The sequence below is a fragment of the Lonchura striata genome, chromosome 8 (genome assembly GCF_050655825.1).
Source record: "Lonchura striata isolate lonStrDom1 chromosome 8, ASM5065582v1, whole genome shotgun sequence".
NCBI classification, from domain to species: domain Eukaryota; kingdom Metazoa; phylum Chordata; class Aves; order Passeriformes; family Estrildidae; genus Lonchura; species Lonchura striata.
Genome location: NC_140710.1, coordinates 5036536 through 5052051, shown reverse-complemented (window position 1 = coordinate 5052051; position 15516 = coordinate 5036536). Strand labels below are relative to the sequence as shown.

Below are 15516 nucleotides of genomic sequence, written 5' to 3'. Positions count from 1 at the left end.
ATGTCTATTTGGCTTTGGTTTTCTTTGTTTCCTTGTTGTTTTGTTTTTAAACACAGTTTTTCCAAAAATCTCTGGAACTCCTATTGCATAACAATTGGAATATTCAGTTGAGGAACCACCAGAATTTACAATTGCCAATTACTTCAGTTAGCACTCAAAATCTTGTGGGAAGCAGCTGGGAGCAAATGTATACTGTCATATTTATTCCTTAAGAGGTTAGCCTACCTGTAAGGAGACTGAACTGATGTTGCCACTGTAGGCATGGCAGTTGCTGTGAGCATTTTTGTAGCTCTTGTGACAGCGTGTGTTAGTGTTGGACCGCCGAGCGCAGAGCTGGCTGCCTGCAACACAGAGCACAGCAAGGGACAGTCAGGATGTCCTGGAAAGCTCAGAGGACAAAAAATATTTGTGGAAAGAACTTCTTAACTTCTTTCTTTAAATGGAACTATCGTAGATAAGTGTTCTTATTCTAAGAAACAGAAACAAAAGGATGTAGGCACAAGAATAATTAAAATTTATCCTTTACCTCTAATCGCGTGTAGCAATCAGCAATGAATTTCTTGTGCAGTGATACTGAGTCCTAAAGGTAAAGTGTACAAATTAATTAGAACTTACACTAAAATCATGGGAGTGACTCATGAACTGACAGAACCCAACAAATCACACAGCTGAACATGCAGAGTAACAAGACTATGAATGTCAAAGCACATTTATGTACAAATATATGCCTACCTTTTTCAATCTGGGAGTTAGATTAATATAGCTGTAATTTATTATCAGTTGAATAGCTTCATTGGCAATTTCTTCATCTGGTGACTCCATTGCAATCTTCCAAATGAAATCCATTCCTATTAATTCCAGTTTTTCTACGCTCTACACAAGGAAGAACAACAGTAAAACATGACTGGATTTCTTACACAAGAACCACAGGGACAAAACTGTTGGAAAAGCATCTTTTGATTAAAACTTAAAAATTTTCTTTTCCAACATACTGCCAAACTTTGGCACAGTGTGAAGCTAAACCAACTGCTGCAGATTTGTGTATTTATACAAGAAAAAAAGATTGTTTACTGATGGATAAAGACATTCCAAAGAACAATCTCAGTCAAGCCAACTGAAAAATTAAAAAATTTAAAAGCATGGAGAAATTTAATCTGGAATGGAATTAGTTTCAAAAAAGTCAACATGGTAACTAACCACACAATAAACCATCACAAAACCTGCTATGATACTTGGCAAAAAATTCTGCATTTGAAGTAAGTTCTCTGTGATAAAGATCTAAAGTGCCTACAGAAAACTACTTAACATATAACCATTAATTTAACAAAACCACTGAAAGATTAGAGTCAAAAATTATAGTAGGTTAGAATTTAAATATGATAAGTCTAACTCCCATGCAAAGAAGAAAAATAAAAAATAATTTTAAAAAAGACTTGCACTGCTAGAATACATGATTATTTAAAAAAAATACTTCAGCTCTTCCACCTCCAAAGTTTTACAAGCTACAAACCAGCTTCCACTTACTGAACTTTAACTGTTCAAATTGTCAGAATTTTAGCTTCAGAATTTAACAGTGTTAATGCTACAAAGACAATCTGGTCATTCATACAAACATGACCATGTCAAACAGCTGCTACACAACCCTTGTCTCCTGTCCCTAAGAGGACACAGGTAGGACACAGGAACAAACCTGCCAGAGCACACTCACCAGTTGAGTTCCTTGCCTCTTCAGCCGATGGTCACACAGGTTCACATTTTCAAAGAATGTCTTAAATAAACTAAAACCTGAAAGCGAAAAAAAGTGCAGGTTTTTGTTTTTTTTTTTTTTTCTAATCAGGTTTAGTTTCAATGTTTAAAAAGTAAAGTTGTCAAATACAGGAGATGAACTTTTCCCTCTGCAACTAAAATAGCTCAAAATGACAAATCTCTTTATTACACTGATTTATAGAACTGGTTGGATGTTTAATTTGAAGGCTTAGGAAGCAAATTTCTGGTATATATTTCAACCCCAAATCTGCTAACCAAATCCATTTTCTTACCATTCATAGTAATTTCATATGATTCCAGTTTAAGAATTTTCTCTTTGAAGAGCTGTTGCTGCACATCACTCTCCAGATCATGCTGCCCTTTTGTAAACCACTCAAAGCACATCTGTGAATGAAAGGCAGACATAATTTTTACCCCACTGTCACATCAAATATTTTAGTTTTATACAGTAAACTATGTCAGATACCACAGGAACTCATCTTACAGAAGTTTTATCTACAGCAAGAGGTTCAAAATCTCATCTGCTGGTAACCTCACATGTTATAGAGCCTGCATTGCAGCTTTAGGGTACTTCATAGTCACCTTTCACCTAAACAATGAGTGTATCCTTGTGTCTGCACCAACCTCCAGGTACCCCTTTTCAAACCAGCATCTTCAACTAATCTCCCAGCCAACGTCCCTCTTCCAGTCAAATTTTGTTAATGTTAACAAAAAACGTTAAATGTTTGTCAATGTTAAAAGAGCATCCTGGCCATAAGTGAACTCCTAACAGTGGCTGCTGTAGCCTACACAAAGCATAAAATGCATGACTAGTTTTGTGTTTGCTACTCACACTCCACATGTCTCAACAAACACACATGTTGCTCATGATCCATTAAAATTCCTTCTGCAACCACAGAAACCAACTTTTCAAGTTTTTCTTACCTCTCGGTCCAACTCACAAACATCTTGGCCAGTTACAAGGCATTCCCAGATCTCCCTGGCACGATTCCAGCCCAGATAAAGGGTGGCTTCTTGCAGAAAAAATGCCAAAAATTTTAGATGTGCCTCCAAATACTGAGAAAGGAAACAGAAACTCAAGCTTAGGATTTTTCTTTCTGAAACAAGTGCTCTGAGCATTCTATTTTTTTTTTTTTTTTTGCAAATTTAGTTGTCAAACAACAGCACAACTTCAAAAAGCCTAGAAACAGAAACTGTTTGTGAGATTTATTTCTATTTTAAACATACTTTGTGGCTACCTTTCTGAAAATAAACACTGAACTCTCCTTGGATTTGCTCTTACTTTGCTGGTGGTGATAGTATTTGACACTAAGTCAAAACTAGCATGGAAAAAATAATTATCAAAGGATTAGCAACAAACTGCTATTTGTGTGTGTGGCTTCTATGTGCTAATTAGAAATCTGTTGCAGGTATTAAGAGCTCCACAACACACTCAAGGGTATCACCTCTACCAGGAACTGAAGATGGTGAAGAAGCTGGAAACTGCACAGGCTTGGCAACAACAGATCCTAGGATGGGGAGATCTACTCTTCACCAGGTAAAGATATTGCTAAGGATCTTGTGCAATTTTGTGTAATGTTTACACAGCTTTCTTCTATATAATAACAAGGGTAAAACAAGCCTTCATATATAAGTAGTAGAACTATAAAATAGTATTCACCAATAAATTTCAGAAGTGAAAATAAGAAGGTAAAGAAATCCGTACCTCCCGGTAAGTGTATCGACCATCCACCAGTGTTGCTGCCACCAGCCCTCCTGGGCCTGCCACAGATGCAGCCAAACGGTGGCAGGATATCAAGCTTCCTGTCACCAACTTCACTATTTCAAAGTTTTTCTTTAAATCTTGAATAATGCTCTTGGCAATAAAATAAAAGAGAGAAAAGAAGTTTTTAAAACAATAGTTAAACAGGGGTGCGCGTACAGCAATTTGCTCTTCTATGGACACACATCTCTTACCAGAAGGAGTCATGAAACCCAATTAGAAGCAGCTATTCCCTTCCAAGCACCCAACCCCCATGATGCTGGTGTTTTCAGCATGTGCTGAAACACAAATGCTGCAGATTGCAAAGTCCCACACCTCCACACAGCCACTCTACAGCACACGTGACTGCTGGTAGTTTAGTTTGTTTTTCCAAAAGTCAATGTCAATTCAATTACAAAGCAGTTGGTCTAAACATTAGCCATTGTTCATTTCTTAACACAAACATGCCTGTTAATTATTCTACAAAAAGCTGAGAATAAAACAAATTAGTCCTGACACAGCAAACAGATTTATACATACACACACACAAAGGGGCAGCACAGCACCTCTACTCCAATAGTTTATGCTACATCACTGAACTACTTTTAAAATTGTTTATTAGCTAATTTTTTTTTCCTAAATTCAAACATCCATGTTTGACAGACCCAACAAAAGTTTCAACAATATTGTCAGCATATAGCCTTACCTTGTCTTGTTTTTGGTAAGTTTGCTTAATAAATGAACGTGTGATTTCGTGGAGCTGACGCAAGGCTGGCACCACCCACACAAACTGAGGATTATTGTGCTGGGACGACTGGTAGCAGGAAAGGTAAAAACAATTACACACTGGTACATGCTCAACAACAGATTAACCTTCCTCTCAGACTTCTGGAAACCTAATTATATCTGTTAAGGCTGCTGTTTCAAAAGAACAGCTACCACCTCTGCTGGCTTCAGGTATTTGTTCCTGCTCTCTTTTCAAACACACTCAAACTGCTCTTCTTCACTTTCTACAACAAGTCCCTTGATACACATGTATGTCATTTTACTATCCCTATTATTAACCCCAAAGTGCCAGCTCCTTGCTAGAGAGCATGCAAATTAAGTAGCCAAAAATAGCTCAATTGCACCAGGGAGAGATAACCACCACCTTCCTCAATTACAGGATATGAAACAGGTCTAAGAGGGCATAAAAAGGCAAATCCAGTCAAATGATATTATTTGCTGCTAAAGCAAGAGCAAAAGAAGGAGGAATTTCAAACACTATTTAGGCTTAAGAGACAAGAAATTTCTGATTGGTGCTGCAAGCAGCTCCCTGATAGGAAGCAAAGGATACTTAAGCTGCATTTTGAAAGAGATCCTACAAAGAACAACCCTCCTACCTCATTTTTAGAACTGCTCATCACTTTTCTGGGAGGCTTCATTTTCTGTAAAGTTTGACCACACAGACCAGTACTGAGGTTGCTTGTTTAGAGAAGTGATGTCTGGTTTAAATACTGACAACACCCAAAACCACCTACACACTCAGAGAGGTTGAAGGAACCCAACCATAACAGAGAGCTCTCCACTGAAGACTTCATCACAAATATGAGAAAGCTGCCTTGGCATTACATACCCTCCCAGTTTATGTCTTCATTTCCCTAATGAAGGGAAATAAGAACACTATGTATTTTACAAGTCTGCTGTATGCTTACCCCAATCCCATCTAGTTTACAATAACAGCTTTTGTTAGTGTTTCCCACTGCAGCACCTATGTAAAAGCCCTTGCCAGAATAAGTAATGAGATTAAGAAAGCATAAGAGAAGATCCAAAAGAAAAAAAACTACAACTTTTACAGACATTGAGAACCCAAGATTTGAAATTCATATTCATGAACACACACACAGAAGTGTGATCAGCATCAAGAATCAACGTACCTCCTAAACATCTAAAATCCTCTACAGATGCAACACAGACAAATCCTAACTTATCATTAAAGAAATTAACAAAAAAAGTACAAGCCTTTTTCTTTATTTACAGCATACTACAGGCTGAAAAAAAGACAGGAGCATTCCTGCAGGCCTGAAGAAAAACTGCCTGCTATGTGAACAGTGCAGGAGAGAATATAAGCAATCTTTTAAGCCATGCACATCTCTGCTGCTACCAGGAAACAGTAAAGGCAGCTTTTGGAATGGCTTCTTTATGTTACAGGAAGAGAGTCAAGTATTTTAAAATACAAAACTTCTACAATTGAAATATTGATTTGCATTTTGAGACTTAACGGTCATGCCAGAACACATGCTTTACTCAAAATAAACTAATCTAGGCTTTCACATGAAAGGGACAGTTAAAATACTGACATACCTTTACAGTGGTTCCATTTGCAAATTCTAACCTTGGGCCCATCCTGGTAGTTTCCCATAAACTGATCACTCCTTGTGCTGAAAATTTGCTTAAAACAAAGGCAAGAGACTTACTATGAGTCTCATGATCAACAAAGTGGCTCACACAAAGCCTACCCCTCTCGAGGACTCCCCAAGGTAAGAACTTACAGATGGGACACACAATTTGTGCATCTTGAAAGAAAAGGGCAACATCGAGGCTAGATAAGATTTCATTTTGGAAAAGATAAAATAATAAACCAACCCTCTTAATATCCTCTATGCATTTGATGATGTAGCTCCTTTTGATTGCCTCTTTCACTGCATAAGCATCACTGAGGATTGTCAGGTGTTCCTCCAAGGCCTGCTGGATAAGACTGCATGGTAACGTTGGAAGATGAGCCAGATCCCAAAGTACCTCCAGAACCTGGAAGAAGAAGGGCAAGGATAGTCAGGACCTAGGAAGTACAGAGGCTAGCAACTCTACATTTAATAAATCAAAAATCCAAAGGAAAACCATCCACTTGCCTTGCCAGTGGTTGTTTCCACTCGTGCTTCTCGGCCAATGCGCCCAATGAGGCTCAGCAGCTTCTGCCTCACTCGGTCACTCTCTGTCTCCCAGCTCTGGAGAGCAAAGAAACCAATGTTAGAGCACCTCTGTCAGGCTGTTACACCTCAAGTGTACACAAAAATATAATCCACAATTACTTTACTGCAGGAAAATCAAAATACAAACAAGTATGTTTCCACCATAAGTATTTCCTTATTTCTGTTGGCTGGGAGTTACAGCACTAATTTGCTCAACTCTTTTTCAAATACCATTAGGGATTAAAGATAATAATAAAATTTCACTTTAAGTCCCTTAGGACTGGCTACCCAATGTACTTAAAATCCAAGCCAATTAGCAATATAGTAGCAGATTAGGTTTCTGGGTTAACATAAAAGTTATTAGTAAAAGTGGTTTTTTTAATAGCAAATTTTTCATTTATATAGAAAATACAAATGTATTCAAGGTATTTGCTTTTCAGTAGGCTGGATGCACAAGTACATCTCATAAATTCTCTTCTTAAGGAATGTAAATTCATGTGAAAACTTACCTTTTGGATTAGAACAAATAAATGATTGAGCTGATCAGAGCTAAACTTCACAGCAGCTGCAGCAATAATGGTGTGTATGTTCTCAATCACAGTGGAGGACTGTCCTGACTGAAAAGGAGGAAAACACAGAAGGTAAGTCTTCAACCTAAACAAGCTAGAGAAAAACATTCATATAAGCATTATCCTACTATTCACACTGAGTGAGAATAGCAGCTTTTGACACAAAAGTTTTGAAACAAAAGTTCTGAACTTTTGAAACAAAAGTCTGTGGTCCTCATATCCCTGGCTGAGAAGTCTTTGGAATTAATTCTAAACCAGAAAACCACAAGTCTGCCATTATTACAGCAGCTTCAAGCTGCTGCAGTGGAGCAGTACAAACATCACCTTTTCTATTGCTTGGTGAGGTTCACGTGTGAGGTGCTGGATCTTTGAAACTCTTCCAGGCTTTACTCAAAAATGAGCAATACAAAATCTCCTCCCACACGGATGGGAGCACCATGGTAACAACAGCCAGAGAGGGGGAGGAAGAGCTTTTTATTAAAGAATAAAAGTGAGGGAGCTAGAATCACATTTCAACTTTGCTAAGCATTAAAGACTGGCTACCATGCCACACAAACTGCAGAGCTGAGAGTGTTCAATGAGTTTAGTCTAAAATATCAACATTTGCGCAGAGAAGAAAACCATTTCCTGCAGTGGAAGACTAGTTTCTTGTCAAAGTTTCCATGTGTCACTTACATAAACACTCAAACCACCTTCCCCACACAGTAATAAGCTGAATATCCTTAAAGTGAAGGCCAAAAGGTGACTTGTCGGTCAATTATATGTCTGTACAAGAAGGTAAACTGGAATCCATACAGATGGAGCACACTCTCTTTAAAGTCACACTCTGACTTTAAATCCATACCTCCAGTCACAAAGATTAATATCCTAGTTTGGTCCAGACAAATATTCCTGTCACCTGTTTCAGGCTGACAACCTCTTATGCCAGGTCAAATACTTGTGCAGCCCCTTAACACTTGTTGCAAAGAACTGAACTTCATCACAGGATTTAGCAGCTGTGATACAAGAAATTGCCAGAACAATTGATTTTACATGATAAAGGAAATAGAAGGAAGTCTTTGCATTAATTATACTGTTAAAATCTCAACACCTCCACATTGCAACAGAGATGTATAGATTATTTTTAAAAAATCCCTTTATTTGAATGTTTGTTTGTAAGACAGTCTAAAAGCACTTGCCTAGTCTTGATTGCTTACCTGAATTCTCCAAATTTTAGTGAGCTCATCTAAAGATAATTTGCTGCCCAGCAGTTCAATAATTCCCTTTATACGATCACAGTACTGTGCTTGGTCTATATTACCTGTGAAACAAAGGCAACTCAATGAATACATTTCAAACAGTATTAGATACATTACATTTATATAAAAGAACTAATTATTTTAAAAGAGAACAAAACTATCTCCATTTGGAAGATCTTTCTTTCCTGTTACAGACAAGTATCAGTACAAAGAAAAGGAACAAGGCTGTTTCTGGTTTTCTTTTTTTTGCTTCATACATCTGATAGCACACCTACTGAATGTTACTACTTGAGGAGAAAAACACCTCTTTTCTCTCTTTTTTAGAGGCTAACAATATACAAACTGTGAGTAAAAAACCCCAAGTACTGCAGAAGACATCTGCACAGATGTCAAACAGAGGACTAGATGATAGTTACAGAATTTGCAGGATTTTACTTTATTTTGGAGACACAAAAACCTTGAGCTCTTTGGTTAATAGTGCTCATTAAAGTCGATTGAAAGGGAGAGATGAGATTTTTCAATTTAAGTAATTTAAAACATGTGCTAAAAGGCTTTGGGAGAGTTCTTACCTTCCAGGGCAATTGACAGGACTGAATTCTCCACGAGCCAATTCAGCAGTCGGTCTGTGTCTATTGCATTCTTCACTGACTTGGACACAGTGCTGTCTTCTATTAATTTCGTTACCTAAAAATTGCAAAATGTAAGATTTTAACAAAATATTCCTACCTGTATCACACACAGAGTGAAATCTATTCAAAAATGCTCATGATGAAGCTTAAGTGTGAATCCTGAAATACTTTGAGTACAGAGGTGTTTGGGATTTTTTGGGTTGCTTGTTTTCCGCCGGGTGTTGGTTTTTAATTTTTTTGGTTTTGTTTTTTTAAATAAGCCTTTTAAAGGCAAATTCCTAACCAGAAACAGTCAGTCTCTGACTGATACAGCAGAATCTTATTCTCAGTCTGACATAGAAAAGCTGGCCTGTGCTGCCAGGTATCTTTCTACAGATATGCCAGAAGTAGGTTATCTCAGACTTCTGCTTGTTACACTCAAATCAGCGTCCTACTTTTAATCCAGTACTGAACTGATACAGGCTCCTCACTCGAGGGAGAAAAAGCACATTTCTGCTAACATCTTCAAAAGCTGCACTTTTATAAATTCACCAAGGATACATAGCATTTATGATTAAGAACCAAACAGCATTGATGTTTAACATCTCAACATTCTCATAAACGGAGGAGAAAAAAAGGAGCAAAAATGGACTCTGAAACACTACAGTATCCACATACAACTTTAATAAAAAATACAATATAAAATACTGCAATTATGTAGTGCAATGACCTGATATGAGTGGACTGAGACATCAATATAGGTTTAAAGTCCCATTTGGTTTTTTTCTGTTTCCTCTCAGTGAAAGGAGAAAAATGGGATATACCTCAGGTTGCTCAGCATTATCTCAGAGTAAATATTCAATTAATAGCATAGACCACTGCTTATAAATCAATCTAAAATTGTTTTTCTTAGAATAGTGCACTTCTCAAACTGTGTCTAACTGGGAAGCTTTGCAGTGGCTACTAATGCTATGAACAACTCCTGTTATATTTACTTGTTTTGGTGTTTATTTTGAACTGAGCTTTTGCTAAGGCAACATAGCTTGCAAGGAGACACTGCACCATCTCTTTTTTTTAAGGCTTTGGTTTCAGTGGCTTATTAACAACCCATCCTACCCAAACCCATGCTCTCGTGCACACACACAGACAGACAAAAAGCCAACCTACTTCTTTGAGGGAATTCATTTTTGCACTGAAGTGGGGGGATTTCAACATGCGCAGCAGAATGTCCAGCCGCAAGTCATCAACCGCCGTGACCAGGTCAGGCTGGAAGCGCATACACAGCAGTTTGATCCCAGACAAGAGCTCAGGGATACTCACCAGTCTCTGTTTCAAACAAAACAACAAAAAAAGGGACAAACAGAGGCATTGGTATTTTTGCTATTCTGCTATGGATGGCAGTGATTCACAAAGAATAGGTTTAGTGACCAGACCGGTTAATCAAAACACAGTACCTGGTACATCTGAAAGTATTACTTGTACAGTAGGAATTTTAAGATAATGAAACCTTTGGTTATAGCTTCAGATTTGGTAAATTGCTCTGCTTTGGTTCAACAACCTATGAATACTTTCTTGTTTAAAATTAACGATTTATAACTAAGTAAAAAGTCAACACAATTTAATAGAACTAAATGCCAAATTCAGGGTAACGCAGGAAGTAACCACAAGTTACACAGACACTTTACTACCAAATTCTCAGAAGCAAGCAGCTAATTCAACAGTAATATGAATTTAACAGACTGCAAGTCAGTAAATATCTGAGTCAAAGGAGCATTCAGCATGCTGCACAAGGGGCCTAACAAAACCAAAAATATGATAGCAACAGTGGCAAAATATTTTTAAAAGAGTAATAAACCAGATATTTACTGAAAAGAGTATTGAATGGAATTGGATAAATGCATTTTTATTATGTCATTCAGTCAGAATTCAGAACAGGCTGTATTCTTGCCAGTGAGAAGAAAGCTATTGTTCTAATTTACACTGACAGCACTTCCAAGACACGCAGGAAGTTCTTCCTAAATATTTAATATGTAAAACATTACCTTGTCTTTCAAGTCCTTCTCTTCTACATTCTGTACATATTTAATCATTTTATGAATGACTGGATCCAGCATGGGCTAAAGAACGTGAGAAAAGGCATGACAATCACTTTAATGTTTCCTGAAATCAATTGCATTACTCGAAAGACGTGACTGCAGCAAAAGGAAATACTTAGCTGAAAGCTCACCTCTGCCTTAGAGATAAAGCAACACCTACACCAAAGATAAAACTATCCTGGTAGCTGTGTCCAGGAAAAGAAAAAGCAATTAGAGTAAGAACCCATTTCAGACTACTGTTTGGTCTGAAAACAGTGGTCTGAAATGCAGGTTTGCAAAAAGAGATAGACTAACTGCCCTCTAAAAACACATCAGTCATTAGGTGCATGTGCCTCTCTTATCCCCAGGGGCTTCTACACTACATCCTCTTCAAATAAAGTCTTTCAGTCACTTAAGTCAACAGTTTTTGGTGGTGAGGGCAGGAGTGAAGCCTGGAGTACATTTGCACATACAAAAACATCCTGGTGATTTTTTTTTCCTGTGCCACAATTTTTGCAGTGTAAACTCTCATATCCATGTCCTTGATCTCAGCCAGAAAGTTAAACTAAAAGCAAAATTCATCCTTCAGGCTGTATTCTTTCCCCACGTGGTTTCTACTGCTGAAGCTTACTAATAGCAGTGGTAAAGCTTCTCACTGCTGCAGATGTAGATGCATGACTACAGATTTCTTGGAAAATGAATCTGAACATTGTCTGAGCCCTTTACTCATCACCCCAGCATGCTCAAAATGGTTCTTGTACTTTCTGCAACGTGAGGTTTGAAGGCTTTTCAAATTAGTCACCAGTTTCACACCAACACAGTTGGAAATTAATTTTCAGTCCTCTTACAAGTCATAACAAAGACATTTTACCTGTACTACAGAAGAGTTAAGATATTCTGCACAAACTCCAAATGGTTGAACTAATGCAGAGATTGCCTGAAAGAAAGAGAGCAAGTATTTAAGTGCATATTTAAGGAATATTTTGATAGTTAGTAATCCATAGGTTAAAAGGCAAATGAAGGTGAACAAATATCACTTGTATTATGTGTTTCCAGTCACTTGCAATGATTGTTTTTGGTGTGCAAGTCCTTTACAACAACACATGGTTTAAGAAAGATTTACTCTATGGCACACAGTAGAGTACGTGCTATATATTATATATGGCATACAGTATGTGTTATATATTTTTGTCTGAAATAAAAAATGCCTTCCCAGTTTTCACTAATCTTGGTCCTCTCATCACTCTGTTCAGTGTTCTCTGACAGATTCTGTTTCAGTCACAGAAATAAACAGACGGAAAGGAACATATCACATTTTGCTTGCGCTCTACAGCAATCAGAAGTGTGAATGCAAGATTTAAGGTTAAAGCCATATGGCAAATTTTTTTCCCAAAGCAATACGTGGGAGAAAGCTTTTGTAAATGTGTCATATACATGTCAAGATCTCTTCAATGCATGATTTTAAAGTGGTATCTATCGTCAAGAAATTACATGTATAAAAGCATTTGTTTGCCAATAAATAACATAAAAATCAGTTTCTTTTCACACTGGATCAAGAATTGTGGAAATGAGTGTGCAGCAGTTCAATCCAAGGCCCAAATTAAGTGACACTGACCCAGATTTCCTTCCTAAGCAAGCAGTTATTAATCATTAAACAAAGTCAAGTCAAAGTTTCTATTACAGAACTGGCATGTAAATCAAGGTTCTCCTTATTCTTCTGTCAAGCTCACATATGAACCTATCTCTATACAATGCAGAAAATATCTATACCCCAAGGAAAGAAGTTGAATTCCCTCCAAATGGCATGTCACTGAAAGCAGACTGATTTTATACTGGGGGACAAGGTTCCAGATGACATAGTTTTCCTTTAGCCTCCTCATTCTCCAAACCTTGAAAGAATTGGAAGTCTCCTGAATATAGGTTAGGAAGCTAAAACTAACCAAGCTAGACTTCATCACCAAAAATAACTTAGCTCTGTTGAACCAGTCAGTTTTAAGACACTGCTCTTGAAAAGTTGTTTAGGATTAGACACTGTCTATCTTCCTAAGGATTTTTTTCCTTAAACAGTGATTTCTGTAATAAATGACATTGCAGCTAAATGCAGCTATGGGTGCAGTAAACAGAAAACCAGGGACATACTGGTGAACATACAAGAAAACTACTTTGATTGATGTCTAACCAGAAGGCTGAAAGCTAGCAGAAAGGTACACTAATTTCTCCTCTTCTCTGTGAAGTCTTAATTGCTCTTCAGTCAGGATTCTTATGTACAACCTCATTTGACCCTGACAGCACTTCTCCGGGGCTCTGTGGGAGTGTTGCTCTGGTACCAAAGAAAAGGTAAAAGCACTGCCAAAAGGGACACTGCTGGTTCTACATAAAGGTTAAAATGGAAAGGGAGAAGTTTCATGACATAAGATGGACTTACCCCAAGTTCAATATCTTCAGAATTGAGTTTGGACTGAATTGCTGAAAATCCACCCAACTCTGCAAACTAAAATAATCAGTATTACATACTGAACTACAGTATTTAGCTTTTAAACAAGAGATTATAGAAAATACTCCACTGACAGTTCCTGAGATGCCAACAAGTGTCCTTTACCATGGACCATCCCATCCAAACAAAGCTTTCTATTTTCATGGGAATGCAGGGGCACACTGGGGAATGCAATGCAATTATACATGGTAGCAGGGTAAGCATCAAGCTAGAAACTCTGTCTTGAGTAAAAATGGACAGAGGGAAGAAAGGCAGACCACATACAGCAACAGCTGACTGGACTGGCACTTTTGCTTGGGGGACCTATGATTGCAGCCTCAGCTGGGCTCTCAAATTCCCCTGGTCATAGATACCATGTTAGGGTAAAGTGCTCAAGGGAGAAGGCAGCAACTCAACGAGCTATATTTTACAAGGCAGGATTAAAATCTCTAATTTTTTTACGGTTGTCAGAAAAGTGAGGAGTGAAAAAACAAGTCAGGGCAAGGTGAGGAAGCGGAAAAGAAATTATCTCTGAAGACCAATGAATTCAAGTGACAAACAACAATTTTGGTTTACATTTACCTACCCTGTTTACCAGATCCACCAGCCACCCATGAGGTTCCTTGAATAATAAGAATAGGAACAAATTAGCAGCTGCAACATCAATGCTAAACATTTGTCTTCTGAAAAAGACATTTGGACAGACACATTCAGCCCATTAACCCACACTTCAAATGGATGCACTATTACACAAACAAAACAATGCTTGTAACAGCTCCTGTTTTAAGTGTAGCTGGAGCTCTGCTTGGCTCTCATGAGCATCATCCTGTTTTGGACTCTGCCTGACATCACTGCCCATGTGCTGTGGCTACAGATCACATTGTGGCTGCTGACTCACAAGCAACTGTATTTATAGCACTGTAGTAGTGTGGAATATTGCTTTCCCAAAGCAGTGGATATAGAATTTTCTTTCTACGGCCACAAACTTGTTTCCTGAAGGAGAAATCAACTCCACTGATGCTGTTTTGGACCCACCCATGTGGAACAACTGCGACAAGACAGTGCAAACCTCAAAAACTGCCTCCTTGCCAGTGGTTTAAGTTGAAGATATTTTATCTTTGGCTGTCAGAAAAGCCTGAATTCTCTACTAGAACCGAACACTTGGGAGTTATCCTGGTCATTTCACACTCAACAACCACACAGATGTCAGTCCTCAGATACACAGATCCACACGCTGTGTACTTCATGTCTAAAGCAACACACAGATTGTTGTGCTCCTTAGGCATGAAAGTTCACCCATTTCTAAATGCAGCCTCAAACAGAGAACTGGAACAATCTGAGAGCACAAATTAATGTCTAGAGACGAACATACACACCACATCTATTAGCAGTAATTCTTGGTGATATATTTAAACTTTGTGTAACAAATACCTACTAAACAAATAATCTTATCTGAGACAAAGACATCCACCCTAAAATTAGTTTTTAGGGCATGGCCATGCTTACCTTCTGAAAAGTGGATATGGGTGAGACAGCATGCATGTTCCCCTCCCCAAAGACTTCTGCCCAGTTTCTCTGGCACACCTTCATTCGATTCTTGAAATGATATTCATTGTCGGGATTAAATGCCTTCAAAGAAAAGCCCATGGCAATGAACAGGTGCCTTACGCCACTTTCAAAACTTATCTTGATAACTGTTTCAGCTGAGCATTCTCCTGGCTGACAGTTAAAGATCTAGCAAAAAATAAAGTTGAATCCAAGCCCCCTGCTCCTGACTCAGTTCTCAACATATAAAGCATTTTGAAGCCTTCATTCTGTACAGAAAATATCCAATAACCATGTGAGCCAGAGGTCCATAAGACAGAGAACTGAACTCAAAGTATCAGTTTTAAAGAATAAACAGCAAAGTGACAAAAATGTGATATACTTTTTAAACTGCTAGTTTTTAGAAGTTTTGAACAGCACCCACTCCTTTGAATTGCATACTGGATGTAAAATATCTGCAGCAAGTAATGGCTGCAGATTTTAAGATAATGAACTACAACTTAAACAGCTGGAAAAAGCATCAGCTGCATAAATACAAAATGCCAAAAAACC

General features: G+C 37.9%; 1 protein-coding gene across 4 annotated transcripts in view; it reads right to left on the bottom strand.

Moving 5' to 3' along the window:
* USP24 (ubiquitin specific peptidase 24) overlaps positions 1 to 15516 on the bottom strand; it is a 60106-nt gene that overhangs the window by 29386 nt on the left and 15204 nt on the right. For 2 of the 4 annotated variants that reach the window (XM_085586210.1, XM_021542075.3), the window contains exons 5-24: positions 14926 to 15048; positions 14006 to 14041; positions 13372 to 13437; positions 11818 to 11883; positions 10914 to 10988; positions 10039 to 10197; positions 8833 to 8947; positions 8222 to 8325; positions 6966 to 7073; positions 6397 to 6492; positions 6134 to 6295; positions 4891 to 4935; positions 4215 to 4322; positions 3473 to 3622; positions 2692 to 2823; positions 2040 to 2151; positions 1709 to 1785; positions 733 to 873; positions 527 to 580; positions 226 to 341 (exon numbers count right to left, since the gene is read on the bottom strand). In XM_085586210.1, the coding sequence (XP_085442336.1) occupies positions 226 to 341; positions 527 to 580; positions 733 to 873; positions 1709 to 1785; positions 2040 to 2151; positions 2692 to 2823; positions 3473 to 3622; positions 4215 to 4322; positions 4891 to 4935; positions 6134 to 6295; positions 6397 to 6492; positions 6966 to 7073; positions 8222 to 8325; positions 8833 to 8947; positions 10039 to 10197; positions 10914 to 10988; positions 11818 to 11883; positions 13372 to 13437; positions 14006 to 14041; positions 14926 to 15048 (2045 nt within the window). The remainder of the gene's footprint in view (positions 1 to 225; positions 342 to 526; positions 581 to 732; positions 874 to 1708; positions 1786 to 2039; positions 2152 to 2691; positions 2824 to 3472; positions 3623 to 4214; positions 4323 to 4890; positions 4936 to 6133; positions 6296 to 6396; positions 6493 to 6965; positions 7074 to 8221; positions 8326 to 8832; positions 8948 to 10038; positions 10198 to 10913; positions 10989 to 11817; positions 11884 to 13371; positions 13438 to 14005; positions 14042 to 14925; positions 15049 to 15516) is intronic. The other 2 variants (XM_085586211.1, XM_077785337.2) reach the window with 1 other exon arrangement.